General features: G+C 42.7%; 1 protein-coding gene across 1 annotated transcript; it reads right to left on the bottom strand.

Annotated features, from left to right (window-relative positions):
• Positions 1-341: 341 nt before the first annotated feature.
• Positions 342-25287, bottom strand: LOC121609950 (NIPA-like protein 2). The gene is made up of 11 exons (XM_041941765.1): positions 25069-25287; positions 14641-14709; positions 13393-13561; positions 7584-7643; positions 6736-6857; positions 4587-4683; positions 4175-4310; positions 3779-3867; positions 1193-1256; positions 1012-1109; positions 342-820 (listed from the first exon to the last, which is right to left on the bottom strand). The coding sequence occupies exons 1-11, from the start codon at positions 25153-25155 to the stop codon at positions 714-716; spliced, it is 1098 nt and encodes a 365-aa protein (XP_041797699.1). The 5' UTR covers positions 25156-25287; the 3' UTR covers positions 342-713.
• Positions 25288-27772: the final 2485 nt, after the last annotated feature.

Raw genomic sequence — 27772 nt, 5'->3', positions numbered from 1 at the left:
GTCGTGCCTGCTCAAGTAATTTCACACAAAAATTAAAACCTGTCATATAATGTGAGTAACTTTAACTGATCAGCTCTGAGGGAAGGTTTATATAACTACCACTGAACTACTTCTCTGTCATTTCAAATGAAGTGAATTCACGTCCTTAACATGAGCATAAAGTTGCCTGATCATCACCCACCATTAGGGGGCAGTAGTGCACTTATTTTGCTGTATGACATGAACTCTTCAGACAGTTGAAACATCAGATTTTGTCCTTTATTCACAACTGAGTGCACATACACCATTTTAATCAACTGATTAACATATCACATGTTATGTTGGAAGGCATTAATTTCACAGTGGCCTCCTGGACCTTTTTTTTTTTTTAATTAAACTTTGTTGCTAGTCGGGTATTTTGTGTTGCACTGTGATCCTGAGGTGTTTTATCCTATTCAGAGTAAATACTTCCTCTTCAGTTATTCCTGACAACCCTGATGGAAATACTGCTAAGTCATAGAAACACTGAGATTCTTCTATGGTACTGAAAGAGATACTTGCAATTTGTTTGCCATAAAAAGACCAATATGGCCACCAATACTGCCGCTCAGACGGCACTAGTTGAATCGATGCCTACCATTCATTTCTATAAATAGAGATATTTCTGAAGTACCCAGGAAGAAGCATGCACACATAAACCCACAAAATTACAGTCCCAACAGATGGAGCAGGTCCTATGAATCGTCTGTTTGGCCAGCTCTGTTGCACATGAGTTTGGCTGCCAGCGATCCGTATGTCGGAGTCTTTGCCTCAGGCTGCACTTTGTCTGTGTGCCTTCTCCCTGTGAACACGGGCAGCAGAGCTCATTAGATGGACCCTGCTGCCAGGGCTGCAGAAGTTAGCCGTCAGATAAAACCAGGGTCACTGCCAGCAGATTCATACTGTCACTGCTGGCTAATCAATACACCATACTCACTATAAATAGGTCCACGCACAGCACACTATTGTGAAGACAGCTGATCAGAAACTCACCAGGGATCCTGTCCATTGCGATAAAATTGCGATCTTGTTGCTTTATTTTTGGTCTGTTTCGGGCAATCAGGAAAACTCCAAGGAAAGACAGAAGACAGCTGGAAGGGAGTTTCAGGGAGGGCTGATACCATCTTATAGCACATTTTAATCTGCAATTACTGGTGTGTTATTCAATACTTACCCAAAAAGAAACATAAAAATGTTCAGTAAAGCCAAGCCTTCAAACTCCTGGTAAAACACTATCCCTGCAAAATGGGGAGAATAACAACATGTAGATTATCTCAAGTGCTTTGTTTGTGACACACAGCCCTGCAGATCATGAGCACAAATTCCACTGAATGAGGAGAGAAAAGAGTTTGATTATTAACTGAATAGTGTCATTCTTGGGAATGAGTAGCAACACAGAAAATCTTCAGGCGAATCTTCACTTCTCCTTTGCTCACATGCTCACTTCACTCCACAAGTCTTCTAATGTGACCACCGGCCGGTTAGGACCACGACAAGAATTTTCTTCAGTGTTAAAGGAGGACTCCACCCCCGGATGTTCTTACACTGCCAGATGTAATACATCAGCAATTTGTTGTTCAATGCAGTCAATTGTGGGTTATATGTGTAGGCGAGAGCAATAGTAATATCAAGAGCAATAACAGGAGCAGGGGATTCTCAGGAAAGGACAGAGTAACTCCAATCACTACACGCCTTGTGGCTCTCCCTCCTCTATGATTCTAGGACGATTGTCTCTCTGTATGATTATGGGATGTCAGTGTAAACGGTGGAAAGAAGCTCATGTTCTTTTGCTCTAAGAGACTGACGGCAAAAGCGTATGTACAGTATACTGTTGATGCTTTGGACTGTTGGGACACTCTCTGATCCCACACTGGAAGTGGGTTGAAGTGATGTCATGTCACCAGCGGCTGGGCAGTTCATTCACAAGAAGATGAACAAACGACACAGTGTATTTAGTAACGTAAGGTCCACTGTCAATGATCAGTTTAAATCACAAAGTTTTGTATCTTTCTCTAAAGACAAAAAAAGCCTCTGAGAAACCCTTTCTTTCGTTTTTAGATGGAAGAAAGAGCTGACTGACGGCATTACTGACAGAGCTGACCTGGCACAATACGCCATACTGTGGGGCTCCTGCAGAACGAGGTCTCACCATCTCGACTGTGTATTATGCTCCACTGTGTTGCTCCGTGAATCAATTTCAACTACTGAGTTTTGGAGCACGTCTTCATCAGAGCAAGTGTGATTCTACTAAAAAGAGCTGAGTTAGAGTCAGGATAAAAAATGATGCTGCAACTTAAAGGATGAAGCTGTTTTTTTTTTCATTACTAAGCATTAAAATCAAAATGCGTTAGTCTACTTTCTGATTTCATTACCCTGTTTGTGGCATTAAACCCACTTTTAAGTTGTAGGTCCTTCATTTAAGATGAATTAGCTTATAATTTCATAGATTTTTCCTCGAGAGAATAATGTAATAAATGTAATGTAAAAGATTTTAATCATTTTTTCATTCCTTACTCATTTGTTATTGGAAAAGTTATTCTACATACATGTTGACAGCAGAGGAGAGCAGCGGTTCAAATAACACAGTTAACATTGGATTTTTTAAAATGCACATCTGGCGTTCCTCCAGACAAGGGCATTGATTGACTGCTTTAGTGATGCTCCAAAGTCTTCATGGTAATCACATTCAATTTGAGATGTGTGAGGAAAAATGAAATGAAAATGACTGTTTCATTTCATTTAAATTGAGTGGAGTCCAAAAGCATTAAAAAATAACATTTATTTTGAAAATATTCTACTCTCTTTTTTATGTCTGTAGTATTCTTTTCTTTCAGATAAATTAAGATTTTGTCTTTTACCACCGTCAGCTGCAGTCCAGATGTGCAACCTGACTATCTGCTGAAGGTATTCATACAAAGAGGAAGAAACACTAAATAGCAGTAGTGCACCTGTGGCTCAGGTAAGAGAACAACACTGCTCTGTTGCAGTACAGAAGGATTCTTATCAAATAACCTTTTCTGCTGGTCTGTTTTAACCAAGCTGACAATGTTGATTTAGTGCGAGAACCACAGGACCCAGTACTACCTGTACTACCACATGGTGGGTCTTAATTTATTAAGGTTTGATTTTGTCAGATTTCCTGTTTTATATTCAAGCACTAAAAACTCTAGTTATGGAAACCACATGGATCAAATATAACTAGCTTAATTTTCAGCAACGCGAGCTGCACGGCTCTGGTAAGAAACATCTTCATCGTTGATCTAATACTTCAGCCTCAGGTGCACTTTGTGTACAATGCTAATAAGCAAGAGTTAGCATGTTAAAAAAAGTTGGTAAACACCGCAACATTACCTGCTAAACATCAGCATGTTAGCATTTAGCTCACAGCATAATCAAAACAAAGCTGCTGGAATGGTTTAGACTCCTGAGACAAAGGTGTCAGTGGACAGTTTTAAGATGCAGACTGAAACATATTTAGTTTGCAAGTGAGTGTTTGTGGCACCTTGACAATTTCTGTGAGATTGAGTCGAATTTAAGTTAAAGTGGCCGTGAAGGAACATGTCACCAAGTGCAACAGTGTGGCTAAATGATGCGTTTCCACTTATTTTTAGACAACAATAGCGCTCTAGGGCACATAATATATGAATATTGGATCAATCCATTGTTGGTTAACATGACACAGAACATAACTTGTCTCATCATTCCAGCAGGAAAACTAAAGGTTTTGAGAAAAGCTGTGACAGCTTTATGGTCGACATACCTGCAACAATAGCACTCGCAGTGAAAAACACAAAGTTGATAGGAACCACCTCTGTGGCATCAAACATTTTCATTGCCTGATTGAGAAATCTGTCGAGAGAGGAAAAGAAGATTTGAGAGGCACGGTTACAAATATATAAAACCATGGTTATGTGCATAACCTTGGGTATAGAGACAATGTGTAGCAGCCTATTCATCCATCATAATACTGTAGGTGCGCTGCAGGTACAATGTCACCCTGTCCAATATATTATTTTCCTCAGTTTGTTCAGGAACTGGAAAGCCAAAATTGCATCTAGCCTGTGGCGAGCACGAGGGATTTGAGCAATAACAAAGAGGCTGAAAGAGAGAAAAAAAAGAAAGTACACAGAAGTAGAGAGAGAAATGCTTGACTAACTTGATCTGGAAGGCACAGGAGGCGACCATGACCACGAGCATCACGTAGAATATGGGGTAGATGAGCTGCAGCTGGCCTTTTATTGACTCTGTGATCATCCCTGACACAGCTTTGACTGAGATGACTGTCAGAGAGGCTGCAGCAACACAGAAGCAACAGATCACTGCAGCTGCAGTTGGATGCACAACTTGTAGCAATAAAGAACTTCCTCACTGGTTCATGCTGATTTGTGGAGGTGGTTAATTGCCTCCTGGTCAGTTTTTTTCTACCATCAAGCTCTACTCAGCTCTTAACTGAAATGATAATAGAGCATGGATCCATTTTTGGTAGCCAGGCAACGAGGCACTGACTTCTTAAAATGGTTTTATCCATAACCTCTGCCCTCAATCAGGGCATTTTCATTTGTTCATACCGAGCAGGGCCACCAGCAGCATCACAATGACGATGTGCTTCACATTCCTCCTCTTGTACAGATAGAGCAGGATGCAGAAGACGATGACCTCTATAAACTGTCGAGAGAGCGTGGAGGGGGGGTGGAGGTTATACAAATCATTAGCGCACATTCCATTTCCTCAAACTTTGCACAGCAAATGAAAATCTGACTTGCACTCAAATTGTACTTTTACTGACCATTTTATCTGTATAACAAAGCGCTGCATGCAGGCAGAGAGCGGCACGCTTTAATTGAAACAAATGACCGTGGAAGAAAAATGAAATGAATTGTTGGACTTCAATGGGAAGGGCCCAGGGCTGTTCTTGTGAGTCCAATAGCATTCAGCTTTTCAAGGATCTCTGGTATAACACTGCGCAGCTCTGATGGATAGAGAATAAGGAGTACAAAAAGTAGAACTGAGCTAAAAAAGACCAAGCTGACCTTTAAATGTCTCTCAAAACCATGCCTTAGCCTGTACAAATATGTTTAATAGAGGGCTCATTTCAAGATTTCATTAGTCTTTTTGGAAAAGGATTTAGAGAGACCTGGGTCATTTGCAAGAAATACCATTTAGCGCGACACACACCATGAACCACCGCAAAACTATTTAACAGTCAGTCGGATGAAATCATTTGATAATAGTATGACCTCTGGAGGTAATGAGAAGACAGTGATAGATATTTAATTCTCCTCTGATTAATCACCACCTACAGTTAATCCCATACTGTTGGAGGTTGCTCCTCCGCAGGCTGATGAGTATTCACAATGCATTGCCTGAAATGGAAAACAGCATGCAGAACCCTGTTACGCAGCATCAATCACTGCAGCCAGAGGCAGCAAGATCTCAGTCTGAAAACATCTGTCCGTCTATACGTCCCTCTGTGCTTTCTTCATATCTGCTGAAACAGTTCTCTTTTGTTTTCCTCCAATTGCTGCTTTTTCTTCTCCGAGCGTGTTTGCATTGGTTCAGCAACGAGCACTAGACTCGAGTGGAATGTGGAATATGGTTGAGAGAAATGCTGTGTGGTGAATAATGATGGCGCTGCTGCCCAGGGCACACATCCACTGTTTACACCACTGGCTAGCACCCCCGATGGGCTGCTAGCTGTTATCCTTTTAGCTTCATCTCTGCCTGCTTTGATGGATTATGTGCAGATAATTGGTTGTTCCACAAACAGTAAGGGGAATATTCAGGATTTTAGTTCAAGTGTTTAGTTTGTGGTGGACAGAATGACAAGCTGTATCAACACCTGCCATTACATGCTTCATAGAAGGGTTATTTTATGAGGGGTGGTTTTGTATACAGTATGTGATGGTTTCTAGAAGTGAATACAGTGCAAAATGAAAAAGAAGAAGAAATGTAACAGGCCCAGTGGTGTTCAAAGACATCTGCTAGTACTTTCCTGAACAACAGATCAAAGGTGTCACACTTTCTAGCACAAAATAGTGCTTCTCTTTGCTCCTCACTCTTGAATACAAGAGAATTTGAACCTGAAAGGTGGAGAACAGAGCTCCCCCTCTCTCTGCTGATATCACAGCGGTGCTGGGATCAATGGAAAAGCAGCAGGATATGACCTTCTCCCGCAGAGATCCTCCTTTAACAACATCTAAGGTGTTTTTTTTTTACCGAGACTGGTGTTAACATTTGGAGCTAACATTTACATTTTTGTGATGAGAGGTTTTCAGAAAGACACTTTGTTTCAGCTCTGTGCCAGATCTGTCGCCATGGTAACGGCTATGTTTATGCATCCCTGCCTCGAGCGAAATAGGAACAGGCAAGCACACGGGTGTTAATGCACGAGCAGGCCATGAGGTGGGGGCAGTAGTTTTTGATCCAGACGATCTTAGTTTTAATGGATTCACTCCCCACTTCACAAATTCCATGAAACGCAACTTGAGCTCATCCTTATGAACCAGAAGAACTAGATTAATAACATCACCCTAAGAGGTCAGGACAGAGTATTAATGAAAATGTAATAGTGGCATTAACCCTTGAGATTAGATACTGTCTGCTTGAGGACAGCGCAGTGGTCTGCTGCTAAAAGTACACAATAATTCGAGGTAACCCATTTGGACATGTAAACAGTAGCTCCGAAGCAAGAACATGCTTACACACATTATTACATACAAGGTATAGCAGGAAGTGCCAGCTGATGGCATAGTACTGCACCAGATGGGCCGTGATGTGTGTGGAAGTGTGGGGGGCAAAGGTCACCAGGAGATACGTTCCCGTTATTGCCAGGGTGCCACCTATGACAGAAAGAGAGCAGAGAGTGGTGACACTGGAGTGGAAAGGCTTACTGTTTACTTTATTCATCGAAACACTGCCACCAGCTGAACGTAACTGTCGTTTGTCGTTTTCATCTGTCCTTGGGGTCATCCTATCTATCATCTTTACAATCTTACATCTGCTGTTGGTTTGCACAAGCCGTCGCAAATGGGGCACCGCTGAAAAACAGCTTGCTCTCAGTGATTCCCCCCTTTTGTAAATATAACAATCATGTAATTAAATGTTTCCAACATGTGGCTGATGATGTCATTTCGCAAATGCAAGACAATGGCAAAAACTGGCAGAAATTGCTGATGATTTATCCAGTAAACCAACAATATGCAGAACTGTGGTGCTGATATTAATTTCCAATCTAGCGCCGTAATGATTGTCAGTGTGAAGACCATCACAATCGTGTCATTTAGCAGCAGGCTCAGTAAATGGCTTTTCATAAAACAATAAAACAAGATAGGCCTGTTGAATGTGCATTTTCTTTCCACTGCCAGCAACACACAGCAGTTACACTTTTCAACTAGTGTGATTTCTATCTAAGCCAATCTGAACTAGAATTTCCTCTGACACGGGATGTTTTTCACGCTGACATCATCTGTGAAGTCATTTTGATTGATCTGAATTATAAGATGCTACTGCTCAGGTCAAAGCAGCAGTCTGAGAGAACACATACGTCCTCAAGTGTTTGTGCTTACCAACAATGTCAGAGGCACGCACCGTCTCCTTGAGGAAAACCACAGATATGACAGCGCTGGCTGGGAAGTGAAAATATATTCGCGTTAGTTTAACTGCTAATAAAACATGCTGCAATTACTATTCAGTTAAGCACAATATATTTATACACACGCTGTATGCTTCTTAAAAAGCAATTTAACACAGCCCAGACACTAAACAATTTAAACAACTTGCTCACAATAACAAAACAATCAATGCTTGTCCCTTGACAATAGCAACAGCCATTTTTTGCAACCTCATAATCTTGACTGATTGATTTTCTGATGCAACAAGTCAGTTCAATCACAAGCAAGATCATATACTTGACTGAATACTGACTTGATAAAAATACCAATTACATCAATAGTAAACAGACAAACAGTCAGACAGACTCCACTTCTGGCTGCATACATGTATGCTGCAACTGGAGGAGGAGTAATTGGATTTACTGTGCAGGGTGAGCTCTGAGAATATCACTAATTTCTCATATATTCATATTGTATGTACACACATATCACATGCAGTTACATGTACACACAAGCATTCAGTCATGCACATGTGCACACAGTGAGACTATGCTGTATAATGTGCGTCCACATAAATGATTCACACACAATGCTTGACGTGTTTATGCTGATCAGCCTGATAAAATCTGTCAGCCTGCTCAGATAAATGGAACTCATTAGGACTTCATACCACCAGCATCAAATTACAGCAAGCTGCTTTTCCATGCCACTTTCTTCACAGGCCCATTCATCAATATCATTGTCAAAAACTGTGACAGTGAAAGGCAATCAGTTTCACATGAGCTCAGACTCAGATTAGTCTTCTTAATGTTTCCCCGGGATACGCACCGAACCGAGGGAGGCGGATAAACTGAGAGCGTTTGGCTATCATGGAGACGGATAGCGAGACCGGCTGACAAGCGTGCCGACGCACAGACATGCAGATAAACAAGCCGATACACAGATGGATGGCCACACAGGCAGACTAACTGCCTCAGACAGAAAAACAAACTAGCAGACAAACAGGCAGTGGACAGACTGACAGGGAGGCAAATAGATAATGCAAGTGACAGCAGCCTGTCACAGCGAGGAGGTCAGTTTACATAACACGCTGTGGCTGCTGTGCTGGAGGTCCACGACACTGGAACGCCGAGCGCCTCATTTTACGTTCTTTCCTCTTGTTATGTTGTTATATATTCCACCAATATTTCGGCAGAGCCAGCTGTGGCAGCTGGGAGATTTTGGACACAACTGCAGTGAGCCACTGCCAACCAGCCAGACGGGCATGCGGGTGATGGCACGCAGACAGAGACAGACTAACTGAACGGAGAAATAGCTGGAAAATACTGAATAAAAGACAGACAGGCAGTTTGTGTACAGGCTCTGCCACCGTCATAAGGAGATTAGCTACAGAGCATAAACAGCTCAATATGTCAGGGACAAACAACATGTCACGCATGGGATTACAGTGGTGTCATGGCATGACAGACAGGTTCTCCATATGGATTTTAGAGCGCAGTTTTATTAGCGAGCGTTTCCACCAGAGGGACGATTTCAGGCAACACCAATAAACCAAAGCGATGAAAAGCTTTACTATAAACAAAAAAAATAGAAAGAAGTTGAATTAAAGCAAAATTTGCCCTGCAGTGTATGATGCTGCGGGGACAATACTGTCAAATTGGAAGTTTATAAAGGCTCTCATTGGTATTGTGATGAAACAGTCGGTTGTTTAATATTTCATACTGCGAGCATGTTCGCATACACATTTAGGACTCCTTCTTTGCCTCTGGGACCAGCTGGATCTAACAAGTAACCATAGCAACTCCATACAAAGTGAGATTCACACGGCTTGATAAAATGAGAAATGTGGCAACAGGAACCTCTGGGGTACACAGTTCTGTCACAGCTCCTGTGTGTTTACAGAGGTGAGTGTGTGCGTGTGTGTGTGTGTGTGCGTGCATCAGATCAGTTCTGGCCCTCTACGTGCTCTCTCTCAGATGTGTACTGATGGGAACCTCCCTGCGGGAAAACACACCATGTCAGACACTCTTTCACCACAGAGATCTGACAAAAAGCAGCAAAATGAAAGCAGCCAAAGTTGAGCTGTCACCTCCCAGGGACGCTCAAATGTAAGAACTGTCGCCACATTGCACATGTTGTATGTTCACAATGTCACAGACGACTAAAAGAATGACTTCTGAAAGCTTTCTCGTCATGAGTGTCAAGACCGGCTCTCAGAAACGATAGACGAATGCTGTAACATAGACGAGTTTTCTATTGTGGTGTTAGATATTATGAAATGAAAAGATCTGAATCACAACCACAAACTTGATTTTTCACATTTGAAGCCACGGATCTATACGAATCGACCAAATCTGACCGCTTCACGCTGTGCTAAACAACACATCTTAGTCAATGCTACAGCGCTGCAGGTCTGACATCTGTGAGCGATGCTGATGCAGTGTGTGAATCAGGTTTGTGTTTATTTCCACCATGCCAACCTTCCTCCTCTTTTGCATGTGGTGACATGGTATCTGACAGAGAGAGCTGATGCTCCGCTCCATACAACAGCATTTGGGATGATGCTGTCATTCCTAATAGAGACTGGTGGGCTCTGTGGACGGGGACACTGGTAATTGCTCTCCATGGAGCGTCACAGTGGCAGCGTGACATGCAGGGACAGGCGGATGACGGCGGCATCATCAGCTCTCACGATCTCGTCCCTTTCCTCCTCTGCTTCTGCTTTCCACTTCGGGTATGTCTCTGCCTGTTGTCTTATTTCATTCATATCGTTCTCTCCTCTCCTCTCCGTCCTCTCGCCTCAGCATCTACTCCTCTCAGCATCCAGCCTCCTTTCTCCTCACCTCTACCATGCCAAACACTTGCCTCCCTCTTGTTTACTCACCCAAGGCCTCCCGCTGTCTGTCCCCCCCCTCTGAGCCTTCACATAGCTCTTGGAAAACAGGCACAACAGCGCAGCAGGAGCTGTGTGTGTGTGTGTGTGTGTGTTATAGTCTAAGGAGCATCTCTGATTGAAAAAATCCGCTAGACCTGGGTGTTTTTACACACCACTACAGTTATGCATGCATTTGTGTGTGTGTGTGTGTGTTTGCTCATTTGCGTACAGTGTGAGTCAGCGTGAGATGAGAGGTGGAGTCACATTGGCAGACAGCGACCTGCACATTTTCCCCTCAGCTCCACTTGTTAGCTCTGAGGAGGACAGGCCATGTCACAGCTGCAGACATCCTCCTCTCCTTTCCCTACTTTCACCTCTTTGTCTCTGGGTTCATTAATTCTTCAAGGCACTCCTTTAAAGACACACTCCAGCTGGATATTATTCATTCACACTCCAATGCAACACTAGTGGCCAGCAGTCAGTGATTTTTCTAGGGATAATAATAATAAAATGGAAATTAGCCATTTTGATACCTGGGGATTCAACGAGAGTCATCATGTCAGCTTTATAGACGCTGACAAAGCATTGAGGTTACTGTTCTCGAGAGAATATAGCGCTGTAGTCCTGTTATTGTGCTAAAAACACTTTAGAGAGTAATTGCTCTCTGAAGCGAGTACAACACCATACAAAGCTACAACTATCAAGAGGTGGAGCCTTCTTAACAAGATTAGTGGTTTCGCTCAGTGTTTTATTTCAGCCATTCATCCACTTGCGAGACGTGACTATAGGAAAATCGTTTTCAGCGACGGGGTAATAGCTGTCATTAATATCCATGAGTCACCGCCACCTCGAGCGCGGTGAGTGATGGGTGGCGGGAGGTAAGAAGCGAACCTGTTTAATATTTAATCTGTGTTTAGAGTGTTTGCACTGAGCGGGCTGCCAGCTGTAGCAACCGGGCGGGCTTTGTTTTGACTGGCTAACGAATCCGGCTTAGTTCATGACAGCTTTAGTTCACACTGTGGGCCATAAAAATGATCATTTCTGGAGTGGGATGCTGGATTTATAATGTCAGAAGTAATTGGACTTCCTGAATCACCCATAAAACGTTAAGGGTGGAAATGTACATATTCACCATCTGGGTCCAGAATGGGACGAATAGTCAAAAATACCACCTGCACCTACACACAAACCCACTGTGATCACAAGGTCTTGGTCCTAATTTATTCTCAAAGCAACAGCATAAAGCAACAGTTGGACGTTTCTTTTTAAAGCATGTTTGCAAGCGTGAGCGAGTCCGCTGAATGAGGTGAAGACCTAGCAGCCTTGCCAGTGTAGGTAGATGTGTAGTCGTGATGCACGGGATGGAAACAGCTCTAGTACTGTAGATGCCGATCTTCATTAATGCAGTTCACTTTAATGTCCTGACGGTACTGACTGCTCCTAGTAAATTTCATTTACACAACATTTTTATTTGGCAGAGGTCTTCATCAGGTAGTGTCGAACAACCATCAACATTATTTAGTTTGGCAAATTAGTTCTGTGTTTTTGTATACTGTCCATAGATTAGAGTTACCAACCTGGGGGTTGTGTGATAAATCTGAGCCGGCATGAAATGATAGCAAAAGTTGGAAAAAAATATTCTTTTCTTTAGATTTTCTCCTCATCTTTGCTTGAATTCCTAAAAACTATTACATTTTAATATTTAGACAGAACAAGGATGTTTTAGACATGTGGCAGATGTATTCAAGTGGTGACAATAACTCACACGTAGAATTAGTTTTAGAGGTCGTAAGCCGAAAAGGTTGGGAATCACTGACATAAATGAATGTATTCTTCAAAAACTGTCTCTAACATTACTCAGACTCAACAGGACGTTTCATGATGTCATCAAATGTTTCACTCAATTCACTTATGAGCTTAGCTTCAGGTGCCTATGTGATGAGCATGACAGCCAGTGCACGATATGAAATATGAAGTCTTCCTGCAGTCCCATATTGTTAAAGAATTCTATTTTACATTCTGCCATTGCATCTGGTTACAGTTTCTTAGCTGGACAATACTGTATGTTGAATCAGATCAAATTAAAAATATCCTGTTTGTATAGGATGAGCAGGTGTCTGCGAATGTTAGCCTGGACCTCAGAAACGTTGACACTTGTGTGCCACCTCATCAACGGCTTCCCAACTGGTCCCACCAGAAACTTTCCAACGGTCCACTGGATGCTGCTGGTCTGCAGAAGCTGCCAGAGCAGTCTCTCTGTAGGGTTTCCCAAGTCGTCTCCAACTGGAAAGCAGGAGTTCTTAAGGAAAGTGAAAACCTCTTGCTCGTCCATTCAAATCACCTTTCTCAAACAGTGGGAGGTGTGGAACAAATCCATTGCCTGGTCTGACCTGCTTTAAACCTGGAAGAATTTCATGTGTTTGCCCTGGTTCCTGTTTCCCAAACTGGCTGCAGGGAAAGCTGAGAATGCTGAGTTTAAGAGGTTTCCCCTCATCCCCCCCATAAACGGTAGATGGATCCATATTGAGATGGATTGTTCCAAAACATGGACCGACTGACCATTTTTTTTCAAATAAATTCAAACACATCCATCTGTTCTTGATGTAGGACTGAACACTTGAAACTTCAGCATTGTTCCTGTTCTTTTGGCATGACTGTATCATTAAAAACAAAACAAAAGCAAACCTGTGACTGCATGAAAATTTTGGAAAAAAGCTGTATCTGTGTCAGCAGGTACAGTACAGGAAGCGCTTGGCATTAAGATGACACGATCAGAGGAAAAACAACAGACTTCGCATAGCAATGATTCCTGTTGTTCCCCAAGGAAGCAACCTTTCTTCCTGCCTTCATGCATGGATAATGTATGAGCGGAAAAAAGGTCGCACTTACCTATGACTGACACACAGCCCAGAGGAGCTATGAGCGATGCCGGGGCGAAGCCGTAGGCAGCAAAGTTCCCCAGCTCCCCGACACCCATGAGAACCACGCCGCACCACCACATCACGGAGGTGTAGTAGGGCTTGGAGCCACGCTGAGCCTGACGGACGTGGGCATATTTCTGTCAGTAAGAGAGGGAACAGGAGCCTGAGGGATCAGTCAGATTAAGTAGATCCAATAACTGGAGAGCTGCACAAGACAAACTCAAACATACACCACACAGATAACTTCACAGCCCGACGCAGCCAAACATACAAGACTTGAAAAACAAGATGCAATTTAGGAGATAATAGAGCTTTACAGAGGCTCACGAAACCAAACGGTAACTCCCTCTGCTGATTAGCGTTTCATCTCAGAAGTGGCATGACACCAATCAAGCAAATCAATGAGGTGGGAAGCTGCACAAAGAAAACGCAAATGTATACTTCATAATCATTAACAATGCTATTTTGCAAGGATACACTGCCTAATAAACAATGGCTATCAGCCCTTTCCAGCACTTTTTCACATTTAGCTGAAGCTGTCACATCCACTTGATCTGTTTTACACACCCTGCATGCTGCTGCCACCCCAGTTTCTGCAAAGGCATCAAAAGAGCTAAACAGAGAGTAATTCAGCAACAGACAGTATTTTGGTGTGAAAAAACAATGATCATTTTAGAAAGGTAATGTTTTTTAAGAGGTATAAGAAGGTGCATGCTTGTAGTCAATGAATAGTATTTACTCTCTAAATTACTTGGATTAATTATTGAACAACATGCACTCAAAAAACAACGGCTAACACTGCACTTGAAATAGTGCCGATAAGGCATCAGAGACGCACTATAAGCCCTCAGTTAGAGCATAATTAGCAAAACAATTTTGCTGTTTGATTACTTAAATGGGAAATTGTATTGCTAATCACAACATTCAACTGAATAACATTCACGCCTTCGAATTCTTATTCAAATAGGCATGAAACACAAAGTCACAGTCTGTCTGCTGCACAACGCCTGCTGTGAACATGTCAGCAGATCACACAGTCAGTGTATAAGCGCACGTTCACTAAAATGCTGATGAACACATAGAGTTTGCTACAGAGAGAGCACACTGCGAGGAGGAAAGCAGTCTCATAGTACATAGAAAAATCAGTCTTTACAGGATTTAAGGGCCTGCTGTGTGCTGAGTGTCTGCTGTTCAGCTGGATTCCAGCGCTTCCTACCTGTATGTTGAGTGAAACGCTGATGAGGACGTTCCCACATATGGAGATTATGATTCCCAGGAGATAGGTCTGTGGGAACAAACAGTAAACAGGCACAAGATTAGGTGATGCTCTACTTGTCACGCAACAACTCCAAACCCCCATAATACTCGCTGCAAGCCTTCCCTGCAGCTGTCACATCTGTCATTTCCATGACAACCAAAGAGAGCGTTGTTCAATTGGTGCTCGGTTCAAAAGCACGAGTTTGTGTGTGTGTGTGTGTGTTCTCCTGTGCAACTGGGGACTTTATGGTTTCACAATATCAAACTCTCAATTCTCACATGCGGTACAAAGCAACAGAGACAAACACAGATATTTAACACACATATGCAAAAATACAAGCAGTCCCTCACCTAACTCTCCCACGATATGTGACACCTCACACAGGTCTGGATGCAGGTTGGTACACACCTTTAGACACGCAAACACCCTGCTCATGACACACACTGACGGTTTTTGGCAGCTGAATTCAAACAACTACACAACTAAATGCTAACGGCAGCATGCTAACATGTTCACGATGACAATGGTAAAATGCTGGTGTTTAGCAGGTAAAATTACCATGTTCATAATCTTTGTTGAGCGTGTTAGCATGCTAACTATGACTCTTAAGCTAGCCAAATGCTTTGTTGTCTAATCAGTGACACGCATGAATGGGCGAAGAGATTCCCACTGTCCCCACCTGCTTGCTAGCAAAACCACAGTCAAGGGAACGGGCTTGGCAGAATCAATGGGGAAAGAGCATGCTAACATGCCCACAGTGGCAATGCTAAGATGCTAATGATTAGCAGGTTTAGCAGCAGCACTACACACAAAGTACAGCTCAGGCTGATGGGAAGTTTTGTAGGTATTTGGTGAATAACCAAATAGATGAATTAAAATTTTAACCTGGTGAAGGTGTGTATGGAAAGTTAAGACAGCAGGGTTCAGCCTCTGGAGACCATAAACCTGGACCAAAGTGGTGGACTGACTGACAGACATTCCAAAGAGCTACGCTGTTAGCGTGGGGAAGCTACATGTACAGCTCTTTTGAAATGATGCCCCCAAAATATACCTTGTATCATGAGACTCTTGCTTATTCATTTATTTCTTATTTATTAGAAAACTTCCACAACATCATGAGGTCCTACTTATAGCAGCAAAAGATAAATGGGCATATTTTTGAAGTCAACTCTCAGCAGGGATGCATAATTGGTGTTAAAGCGATGGAAAGAGAAACAGGATCCATTCGCTTTAAGTTTTTCAAGAATGCTCCAGGCTACTTTCTACCATATGCTTGGAAAATTATTGCCGAGAGCAAATTTAATTTTAGGTCATAAACATACTGGTGGCTGTGGGCGGACAAAGTTTACAAAGAAATGAAAGCGGGCAGTGGGGGTGGAATGCGAATGATGAAAACCTAAAGAAGGAAACTCAATCATTGTAAAAGAATTAACAGCAGCCAAGCACATCCAAGGACTTATCCCATGAAAGAGCATTATGAGAGAGATGGAGGGCAGAGAGAAAAGAGAGAATGGATACACAGTGATGGAAGTTAAAACAAAGGCGCAGGAGACAAAGAAAGCAGGAGAGAGGGGTGAGCTGGAAGATGAGAGGGAGAGAGAGGGGTACAATAAGAAAAAAGATGGAAAAGAGGACAGCAACGCTAGATTAAAAAATCGAAAGAGAGGAGACTCACTGCTCAGGCTCAGCCGTCCATTCTGCCAGATAAGATAGGCAGTGGGTTATTGTCAATAATGTCCATCTGATATTGTTGACAATGAGATAACAGCACTGTAGACAACGGCTAGCAGAATGAATGAAGTGTAAATTAATTCTTCTGGTCTCCGAACACAACAGCTGATCACTATCACACAATCCAGAGGTCGTCTGTCGCTCTGGCAGAGCACATTATTAGACACTTCTCAGTGAAAATATGAAACATCTCCTCGCACCACTGAGGGAGCGGCGCTGTCATTATAGGTTATTCTTACAGTCATTAAGCAAAGACCACAGCTCATTCTCTGAACAAGCTCTGCTCTTTCTGTCAGCCTACAGTGCACAGACAAAATGATGATGGTACACTTCCACAGAACACTGTTCAGTAACCTTTCTCCTAATGACACCAGCGATAAAGCAGGGCCTTATCCTCAGGTGTGCTCACAGGGGTAAAATCTGAGTTTAAAGCAGTGTGGGTGAAGTGCAGACCTGAGACTGAAGATCAAAGATCTGACATTCCAGCTGCAGAACTGTACTTGAATGTACTTCACAGACTTTTACAAAGCATCAGGTATTTCCTGACTTTAGACTTACAAACTCTAGAATAATCTTGTGTAGCACACTGGCATGGCTCTTTGCGTATATAAACAATCTTTTATTTTCATTGAAGACACATCAAGATAAAAACATTTCTGCTCGTTGGATCAACCAAAGTCAACATTTGCACTTCCTTAAGACCTCCAAAGACTCCAGGCTGCTGCCTTTAACTGCATACAAACGATGTCTACATAACTTCTCATCAACTTAAAGCAATACAACATTAATTGCTCGATCCATACATTAATTTCCTTTTTGTCAAGAGTCTACAGCCATGAAAAGCTCTGTGTGACTGTCCTTCGAACTGTGGTTCTTGGAGCTAAATGCTAACTTCACCATGCTAAAATACTCAGTATGAATTTGCTCGGATAGTTAGCAGGTAAAATGTTTACCATGTTCACAATCTTATTTTATTATGTTAGCACACTAATATTTGATCATTTTTAAGGCTGAACAATATGTGCAATATCCAAATTGAAGGCTCTGAATTTTTTTGCTAAAGGTAAAGTGTGTCAGGTGACCATTATGAATAAAGCCCCAGCCTACAAATCATATTCTCCACATGTGGGGGAGCATAAATCAAAACACAAAAATCAACATTATTCTATTTCATTCTTCTTTTCAGAGAAAACGAAATGCAAAAAATGACCATTCCCACTAAAATTATGACTCATTTTCACAATTGCAATATGTGTCGAATATAGATATAAAAAAAATATAGATTTTTTTTCTGAATTAATTTCCAGTAAACACAAAGTTGGGGCTGATGGGAAGGACATGGGTTTTGCAGGTATGTGGTTATAACCCTAAGTATTGGACAATTTGAAATGTTGACCTGATCTGTCTGAATAGTCAGACTATCACCAAAATTTTTACAATTCATCATGACGGGAACATGAATGCATGTGCAAAATTTCATGGCAATCCATCCAATAGTTGACAGTTTGTCAAAGTGCCGCCCGCAGGCCGGCGGAGGCCCCCAATAACACTTTGTGAAGCCCCTGAAAGAATACTTACTTTCAAAGCCTGAATGTGACAGTCAGCCACTGAGTCAAAGCGTGCTCTCCTAACAATCTAACATCTATCAGGTTAGGAATGACAATTAGTAGAAAGTTACTGGTTGCATAGCAACTAGTAGCACTAGGGATCTTCACGGGTCAACCTGAACCCAACTTCTAAATTAAAACTAACCTGTTAATAGCAATCAGCTGTGAAATTAATCAGTTCTGTGTCTCAAGACAGACTCAGGTCCGACATTTCTTGGTTCTGCTTGGTTCTGATGATGCCATTCCAAGAGCCGGGCACCTAGCATGACCACTGATTAGTGCCAAAATAAAAAATCTAAAGAAAACAAAAACATAAAGTGATGTGTTTCATACATTCAATAATACTCAAGGTATGTAGCAAGGGTTCCCAAATATTCTTCTGTCCAATACTGTTCTGAAAAACAGTTTGCAGTCTAATTAGAGTCTTATCCATGATCAGTCAGAACTGACAAAACGTCTCTATCAAATCAATCAATCAACATTTCTCAACATGACACACTCTCACTCTCACTGTAGCCTGTGGACGAATGTTTGGCGCTACAAAGATTGATGTGAGACATCCACATCCACTGCCACAGGATCTGTAGATACCAAAAGAAAAGAAAGCCAAAAGTCTCCTCCTCACTTCTACCTGAGCACACAGTATAGGTGAAAAAAATGCGGAAAGACTGCTGCTTTTCCTAAAACCTGCAGCCCATTTTCAATTACTTTTGACTCATCTGATCAACACACAACATAATTCCACCCAAAAGCCCACTTTAAAGTGAAACCACTTGTGTTGTACCCTCTTTATTGCATAACACAACTCATCATGTCCTCACCAGCCCGATAAAGAATTTAAGACAAGTGGATCTCTGGGTGATTTTAAATTCAAAACCTCCACCTGCACTCCAGTCTCCCTCCTCTATTTCACAGTTTGCCTCTATCTTCCCTTCACATTCACCTTGACACGAAGTCCGATGAGTCCGCTGACCTGTAACATACCACCAGCAAGGATGAAACCACGCCAGAGGTAAACAGGATTTAGACTCCAGTGTGTGTTTGTCTATATATGTGTGTGATGATTGCAGTGTATCAGAGGTAAACAGGATTTAGGTGGAGGAGGTGGGGAGGAGATGGGCGGCTTGATGATGAGAATCCCAGGGGACTGATATCGCATCAAGGTAGAAAGTGTGTGTGGGTGTCCAATGATAGACTCCAGCCTCAAATGTTGAAGCAGACAGAGAGGAAAAGAGTGTGGTGGGCTGACTACATAAGAGATGACTGCGGCTCTGTGGTAATTCATGATTAGACATCCATCAGGGCAGCTGCGCTCTGTTCACTAACCCAAGATCAATAACCTTGTCAACCTTCACAGGGCAGAGTGTAAGTGGCCCACTGCTTTGCTGCTACTGAGCCCATCAGGAGGCTGCGGCTTTAAACTGAGAGAGGCCAGGGGTGAAGAGTGAGGTGTATGACCACGTGTGTTAAGAGTAAGGCAGTGGATGTGCAGACCTCAGAGGATGTAGCAGTTTGAAGTGCGAGGACAGATTCATCTCACTTTTCACTGGATTCCCTTACCTTAATTAAGATTGCCAGCAAGTTAATTCAATGTAATTGCAGGAAATCAGGGATGGGGAACCTTTTTCCTATAAGGGGCCATTACAATTTTTAGAACATAGTCAGTGGCTGGTGGTGTGCGGCGGGGGTCAGCAATTGTATCAGAGTATGGCAGAGCATAGCCAGGCCATTAACTATTAACTGGCCATTAATAGTTGGCCATTAACACACTATTAACTATACTATTGAACACATATCACAGTAACTGCTGAAGTGACTGGAGCTGCCTCTCTTTGGCAAGGTGTCTGATGTCAGATGGTAGTGATGACGATGATGATGATGATGCGACTCGCAGCTGGTTTTCCAGGTTTGGATCAGTCAGTGTTGAGCGGAACCGAGTCTTTGTAAGAGTCAGTTTTGAGCTGCGAGCTGAGGTTGTCGCTTTTCTGCTTAATGATTTCATGTTATTGGTCATCAGGAACATCAGCTGGTTCTCAATTAAATAACTGAGTTTCCCCGGTGTGGGAGAAATAAGGTCTCATCTTATCTTATCTTAAACAGCAAATATGTGCGGGGTTCTTTTGTTTACTTTTCATGTCCTCCACAGCAGCAACAAGGCTCGCTTTCACTTATTCTCCCTGTCCCTGTCAGAATGTGGTCTTGTGAAAGCCGCTTGTTGGGCATCCAAACTCAAAGAGCGTGAACTTTATCCAAGCACATCTGTGCATCTTTGCAGCTCATCCAGTTTAATATGTCTGAAGCTATAAAAACTCTTGAGATTGGCCTGTTTCATCACAGTGAGCTCGTCCCCTCAAACTAACTGAGGCACGCTGGCTCGCCTATTACCTCGACGAAAAGTTTGTCAATTTCTCTTGGAAAGTGTGACGCTCAGCATCTACTTGTATTTTCTTAATAGTCACCGTGATGAATTGATGTGATATCAATGGCTATGTGTGCTGCGTTTAAGAACGGCTCAAAAGAATGTGCAAGTCTACTGTCGCTGAAAAAAGTAATTAATTTTTGCATTGAGGTTCCTCCACTCCTGCACCGGATTCTTTTTCTTTTGTTTGTTTGTTGTTTCAGTGTTAGTGGAAGAGAGAGCATGCACTTGCTGTACAGGCGCTCACAGCGGGAATCATGCACCACACAGTGGGAGCCTAATGCTCTACCCAGCGAGGGAGACAAATCCACAGAAGAATAAGACTGAGAGGAAGCAGGAGAGAGTGAGTGAGAGAGATAAAGAGAGAGAGTTTTCCTGTCACAGGAAGAGCAAACAAAGCAGTAGAGGCAGGCGAGGCCGGTACACTGGGAGTGTCTACGGCTTGTCGGCTTACTTAGCAAACATTGCACACTTCACAAAGCTCCCTGTGTTGCACTGTACTTGTGTGTTTGCTCCTTCGGACTTCCCCGTTGACGTTTTACATAGCTTAACATTTTTCTGTTCTTACATGTCACTGTACGGTTTATGCATGGGGGATATGTCAAGATAAAGCCATGTCATCTGTGCAATGGTGGAAAAAAGTACTCAAGTACTGTGCTTCAGAACAGTTTTGAGGTATTTGTACTTTACATGAGCATTTCCATGCGATGCTACTTTGTACTTCTACTACAGTCTATCTATCTTAGACTGTCAGTTACCAATTCCTTAGCAGATTTTTCATAGAAAAAGTGACCAGTTTTAAAATATTTTTATTATCATGCTGACACACCATCTATATAGAACTGGTATAAATGAAACTACCCAAAGGAAAAAGGATATTTTAAAATTAGGCCCAGCACATTAAAATACATCAACAATTATGAATCAATACTATCATATATGCAGTAACACTAAACAGTAGGTGCAGGCTGTTCTGACAGGAGACAGAATCAGTGGGTTGGTTAAGGCTAAGGTATCACTAGAGGTGATTCCAGCTCCATAGAGAGGTGAAACTGCGCACTTGGTCTCCTTCTGTAAAATTGTACCTAAATGGACACTAACTGGGAACCTTGCTAGGGGAAGTGTGGCTCAGCAATAGGGGCCCATGCGCATTATATATAATGCGCATTTTGCAGTTGCAGTTTGTGCATCTGATGAAGTCCATAATTGCAGGGTGGTTGCAGGCCAGTCACACAAGAAAGCTTATTATACTGTGGCTTTCTTTTAGCTTTATCAAAATAAAATGAATATGTGACAAAGGTGGGGTTCAATTACAGAAAATGTCACCACAGAACAATTCACATGAAGGAATGACAGCTGAACTGGCAAAGTCACGAATCCATGATACAGACTGTGAACAGCATGACTCGTTTTAAGTGCTGCTGCCAGAGTCTTAACAAGAAACAGCTAAATTACTGTGTGAATCAAAGACGGTAATCAGATTCTTTAACCTGACACTGAAACTGATTGTGAGGAAACCAGGCAACAGATCAAAGACAGATCCTCACGTTATTTTACTCCGCACTTAAAAGTCATGACACAAACTCAAATGGGAGTCCGACTGCAGCATTTGAGCGCGTCTGAATATCCATATCAACAAATGTAAAAGTCAGCAAAGCTGTGAACTGCATGAGCACATTCATCCTCAAGGCACAATCAAGGACGTGCCAAATTTTCTTCACTCCAGCTTTTCCGTTTACTGTCTTGCGGTGGAATTACTGGACTCGTGTATGTCTTCTATTAGACTGCAGTCAGTGTATTGTGCAGATTTGATTACATAAACGTCAGCGATAAAATCCATTTCAGTTTCTGGTCAGTTCTCACAAGAAGTTTTTCACCCTCAAGGCACAAACTTGAAAATAGTGTTGAGTGTATTATAGGACTGGATTGAGCATCAGACTCAAACATGCTCGTGCGCACACACACACACACACACACACACACACACACACACACACACACACACACACACACACACACACAGTCTTTGCCAACTGTATATACTTAGACACTACTTCTTCTACTTCTGTATACTAGCTTCACGTTTCACCTTGAATCTATTTCATATTTTTTTTGTATCCTTAATCCATATAACGTTGCAAGGACATTCATCATCTAATGCTTCACACATGCAATCCTTGTGACAAGCAATTTTTCATAAGCTTGTACCGAAAGTTTAACCCATCTGCACACTTAGTGCAGCTACTAACAGCAAGTCTGAATCTCGCACAGCCAGACGTACCTCCACAGCCTGAATCTAAACTAAATCTGAGGCAACAGAAGCTGAATGGGCCTTAAAGCTGACGGAGGGACTGACAGCGCTTATCCTCCTCCTCCTCACTAGGACACTGACCCACAGCCAGACAGACAGATAGACAGCATGGCCCTTTGTGTCCACTGACAATGGGGATCTGTCCTACCCTGGGATGGGCTGATCTCTGGGTGAAGCCCTTCACTTTCTGCTCAGAGGTGGTGGGTACAGAAGAAGCATGGGTGAGAGGGGTGTAAGCTCGGAGACACAGATGAGCAAGACAACGACAAGGATGGAGAGGGACTATCTATGTAGGCATCCTCACTTTATCCGCTCAGTTTTTATAATAAATTATACAAAACAATGCTAAGTATTGGCCTTTTATTTTGGCTATTATTATGGGGAAATTTAAGCTACATGAACTTGATCACAAAAGTCCTCAATGTGCTCCCTGTCAAGGTCACAAGATTGTCCTACAAACAAGGAAAACTCAATATTTAATGTACAGCATACTTGCAATTTTGCTATCCTACAAACTTTACAAGTAGTGGGGATAAGAGCAAGAGGGACAACAGTGCCGCTAAAATCAAAATGATTAATTGTCCTGGGAGCAAGAATATACTCATACTCAAGCCCATTTGATTTTCATATACATGTGTTGTACACAAAATTTTTATTTCGGCTTGAGGATGGTACAATTACTAGTAAGTAGTACTATCAGGATGGTCACTGACATTCCTCCTCTGCAGTCAATTACATGGAGCCAGTAGATGTGAAAAATGACCAGCTGTGGATCAAAGTGACCACATCTGTTCCCAGGACAAAGACAAAATATTAACTCAGTATTATAGCCAAGAAGGAGTTCTGCTTAAAACAGTTATTTTCAGTGGTAGAGTCTGCCATCACCCACTTTCTTCACCTCCCATGAAAACTGTCTGTGTGGTCTTTAGCAGCACAGAAGCCCTTGAAGCAAATTCTGCACATGTTTAACCCATCTGCAAAAAAGAAAAGAAAACTTCATAACAGGGGAGCCGACCAATGGGTCAGTCTCTCAAAACATCGGCGTACTCTTGTGACACTGTCAGCCACACCGCTGCAAACATTTTCAAGTCTGGGAGGCAGTTAAAGTGTGACACAGACCAATATTGTCCCCTGGATGCTGGGACGTTCTCTGGGATGGTGGGCAGCAATGGACAGAGGGGGAGGTGGGACCATTAGCCAGCTGTTCAGGACTCTTACAGTAGATCTATTCTCTCACAACCCACCCATGGCCATTACTCATCACTCACGCCTCTCATTCCTCCTCTGTTGCCCTCTCTCTTTCTCTCTGCCCCATTTGTAATGTCACACAGAGGAAACATGGCAGGAAGGGAGGAGCACATGGACAGGGGAGGATGAGCACGAGGGGAATGTGTGTCTGCATGAGAGTAGGAGGGGAGAGGACTGACACACACATAACAGGACATTAACAAACACACACACGAGAGAGAGAGAGATAGAGAGAGAGAGAGAGAGAGACTTTATATTACCATACACAAACAGAGCACATACTCAAGTTAATGCACTTGTCAGGAAAGTCGACTTACAAAGTTAAAAGTTCAAAAGAAAGAAAAGGCCTTTCAACACAGTGATTTAGTCATGATCACTTTAGAAAGCAGTCCTGACAGGTGCCAGCGCTGATAGATCTCTGCGCTGTCTGGCTTCCTCATCCACACTGAGTGCTCATTACCCAAAGAGCTTTGGAGGCTGAGATTATGTTTTGACTTCCAAGCTTTTTCTTTTTTTTTTTTTTTACACTAACTTAATCTCTTCTTGGACATTAGTGTGTAACTTCCTGCTCCAAATGGAGGTTAAGGAGGCTAAGTTCCTGAAAGTTAACAAAAGGAGAAACATGAAACTCTTATCTCTGCAGACTGCAGAGCCGCAGTGAAGCTGAACAGCTCAAACAGGTTCAGCATCACACAGTAAGCAAAGGAAATAGCTGATCTACAGTGGAGATCAGGAAAAGCACTGGCCTTGCCCAGTGACATGTTATGGAAAAAGTCTTTTTGAATATATTTAGGAAGCATTGTGTTCTTAAAATGATCTTTTAAAATGTTCTGTAAAGGGTAAAATTGTACTTATGGCCTAATAGCTCTTATTATATCTTAAAATTCATACTTACACTTACACTTCTCAATATTATTTCTGAACCTACTAGACTCCCACTGAAAGAATCAGCTATAACCTTTCGTTGCCAAGACAACTGTCTGGCGTCACATCATTACAGCATTTCCAGCTGGCCCCAGAATGAACTTCCCGCTTCACCTGTCCAAACAGCCTGAGACTGCAACACTCACCCGGAGCGGGTTTTCCAGAATCTCAGCGCGGTGCGCCTGAGCGGAGGTCACAGACAGAGCCGCAAGCGGAGAACTTGAGTTCGCCATGTTGTCCTGACGGTTTAATAAGGAAAAAGCAGTTTTCTGGATCACAACTTCCACTTTCTTCACATCTTCGCTCGCTGTGGTTCACCTCATCCCGTCCCGTGCGCCCCGCGTCCCTGTTGCTTCTCTCTGAGGGAAAAGTCCCTAAAGGTTGCGAGGCGGATCAGGAGTTTGTGTTGACTTCAAGTGCGGTGGGAAAAACGGCCACTTTCAATTAATAAAGCTGCAAATACATCTGGAATAGGAATACTATTTTATGTTTTATAGTTTATCAGTTTATTTTGGGGGGTTGGATTACAGTGAACATATGAAAATATCAGCTGCCTGTCTGATTAAATAAAAACACAAAAACACTTTAATCAAGTGCATCAACACAAAGTACTTTGTTTCTAGACCATGTTTCCATCAGCTGCTCTGATGTACGACATCACAAGGTGCACGTTAAGGCATCACGTGAGAACAGGTGATGAGGCTCGGGCGCAGATAAGCACATAGTGGCGCAGCTGTAATAAGTACGCATTTATTTGCTTGACGCGACACTTGGGAAAGAAAGAAGCTCTCCCAAGGCTTCCCACACTAAACATGGTGCCACCTGCTGGTCATATTCAGGATGCCACATGACTGGCAGCTGGACAACACCTCTGACTTAAGGAGCCACATGATTGACTTGAATGGTTAGGCTGATGATGTTCTCATCTACGGACAACAGGTGCTTCACTGTGTATGAATCTGGACATGCTGAACCACTCATGCCTCCTCGTCGCTGTCAGAAACCTCATCAACAGCTGAAAGGGAGACCTTGGGAAAAAATGGATCATCATAACAAGGCCGGCCACATCACAGACAGCATCTGATCTCCTTTCAGTGTGGGTCCAGCTGTGGGAACATCCAGTCAAAGGGTTGTACCGAGATGCATCGTTGTGTTGTCTTTTGTGGGATCACTGAGCCCGCGTCCTTTCTGTGAATAGGTGAATGATGAATGCTTGTTTGTTATGATGTGATCAACATAAACCAAATTATCATGTGCAGATGGGACGGCTACTTCCTTTCAAATATAAAGAGCCTTTCCTGAGACACACACGCACACACACTCTCTTATGAGGGCTACACCTACATTTGTATTACTACCACATGACTCCATTCCTATTCCAAAGAAATAAACGTAATATGAATACATTTAAAACGTTCTGCAGACTTGTGAACGACTGAGCCTTTCCGGGATGCTCCTTTCATACCCAATCATGATGCAATCACCTGTTACCAATCAACCTGTTTACCTGTGGAATGATCCAAACAGGTGTTTTTTGGAGCGTTCCACTACTTTCCCAGTCTTTTGTTGGTCCTGTCCCAACTCAATTGAAATGTGTTGCTGCATATATTTACAAAACTCAATGAAGCTGATGAGGTCAAACATTAAATACATTGTCTCTGTATTGTTTTCAGTTGAGTCAGAAATGTGCATGTCAGAAAGGTTTAAGTGCTGCAAATGATCACATTCTAGTTTAATTATGTTTCACGCAGCATCCCGACTTTTTGGAAGTCATCCTCAGAAGGTAAAGGCAAAGCAAGTTCTCAGAGCTAACCAGTGAATCTGGGGGACACGGTGGTCCAGCTCTACCTGTGAAAGCTGGAGAAAGCTGAAGCACTGTGCACAGAAAGAAAATGCAAGGCAAGTCAAGTGCAAGCCCAGAATGCGGTGTCATTTCCTTGTGTGAGCAGACATCTACCTTTAGCACAAGGGCTTGTTGTTCCAATTACTGTCCTGGAGCTGCCTCTATATTTAGGTACCTTGTTACGCATTATTGCCTGACATCATTGCCAATTAGTGCTCATCATGTGGAGCACATAGAATCCAGTCACAGGGACACAGTGGTAATAATGTGTTAATATGTTGTATGTCTAATTACTGTCCTAACACTCACACCGTTTATCTCTGAGAGCTAGACTCGTCCCCAGTTTCCATTTGTATTCATTCTAGTCCTTCAGTGTCTGCGCTCTGTCCTGAGTCAGCCAACTTTCTCTGCCATAATAATCAAGGCCCATTTTAAGTAATTATTGTGGAGCGAAGAGCAAAAGGGGAGACGAATGAAGGCACATTTCATTTCACATGTCGGAATAACATGATTTAACATTTCCCCCTTTTTACTGTTTGAGTAGATCTCCCTGGAGACTGCTGGTTCAGCCATCAGCGCTGGCAGGGAGTCAGAGTGAGCTTTGACTGACAGCTTTTGTCATGGACAGAGGGCTGTGGCATTTTCCCAGTGGTTATAGAATCCCCTGGCAATGCTTCAGACGACACCCTGATGACAAGGATGAGGTCAACGTATTGTTGAACCTTGACCTCGATGTTGGAGGAGGATTGAAGTCAGGAAATGTGAGCAAGGAACAAAAGAGACAGGAGAGAGGATAAAAAATGTGACGAGAGACACATAAAGATGGTGATGGAGTGGGAAAGAAAGCTAAGGAAGGAGATAAAGGCAGCCAAGCAAAAGATAGGGAGCAGCAGATTTAGTCGACACAAAAAACTCCTACACGCTCTCACTTGAGCCTGCACCTCAGGCTTTGAAAGAGAGAGGAGATAGAGAGATAGGCACATCCCTCTCTTATGTCCTCTCTTCTC

This window comes from Chelmon rostratus, chromosome 8 (genome assembly GCF_017976325.1).
Source record: "Chelmon rostratus isolate fCheRos1 chromosome 8, fCheRos1.pri, whole genome shotgun sequence".
NCBI classification, from domain to species: Eukaryota; Metazoa; Chordata; class Actinopteri; order Chaetodontiformes; family Chaetodontidae; genus Chelmon; species Chelmon rostratus.
This window is presented reverse-complemented; position numbering and strand designations above follow the sequence as displayed.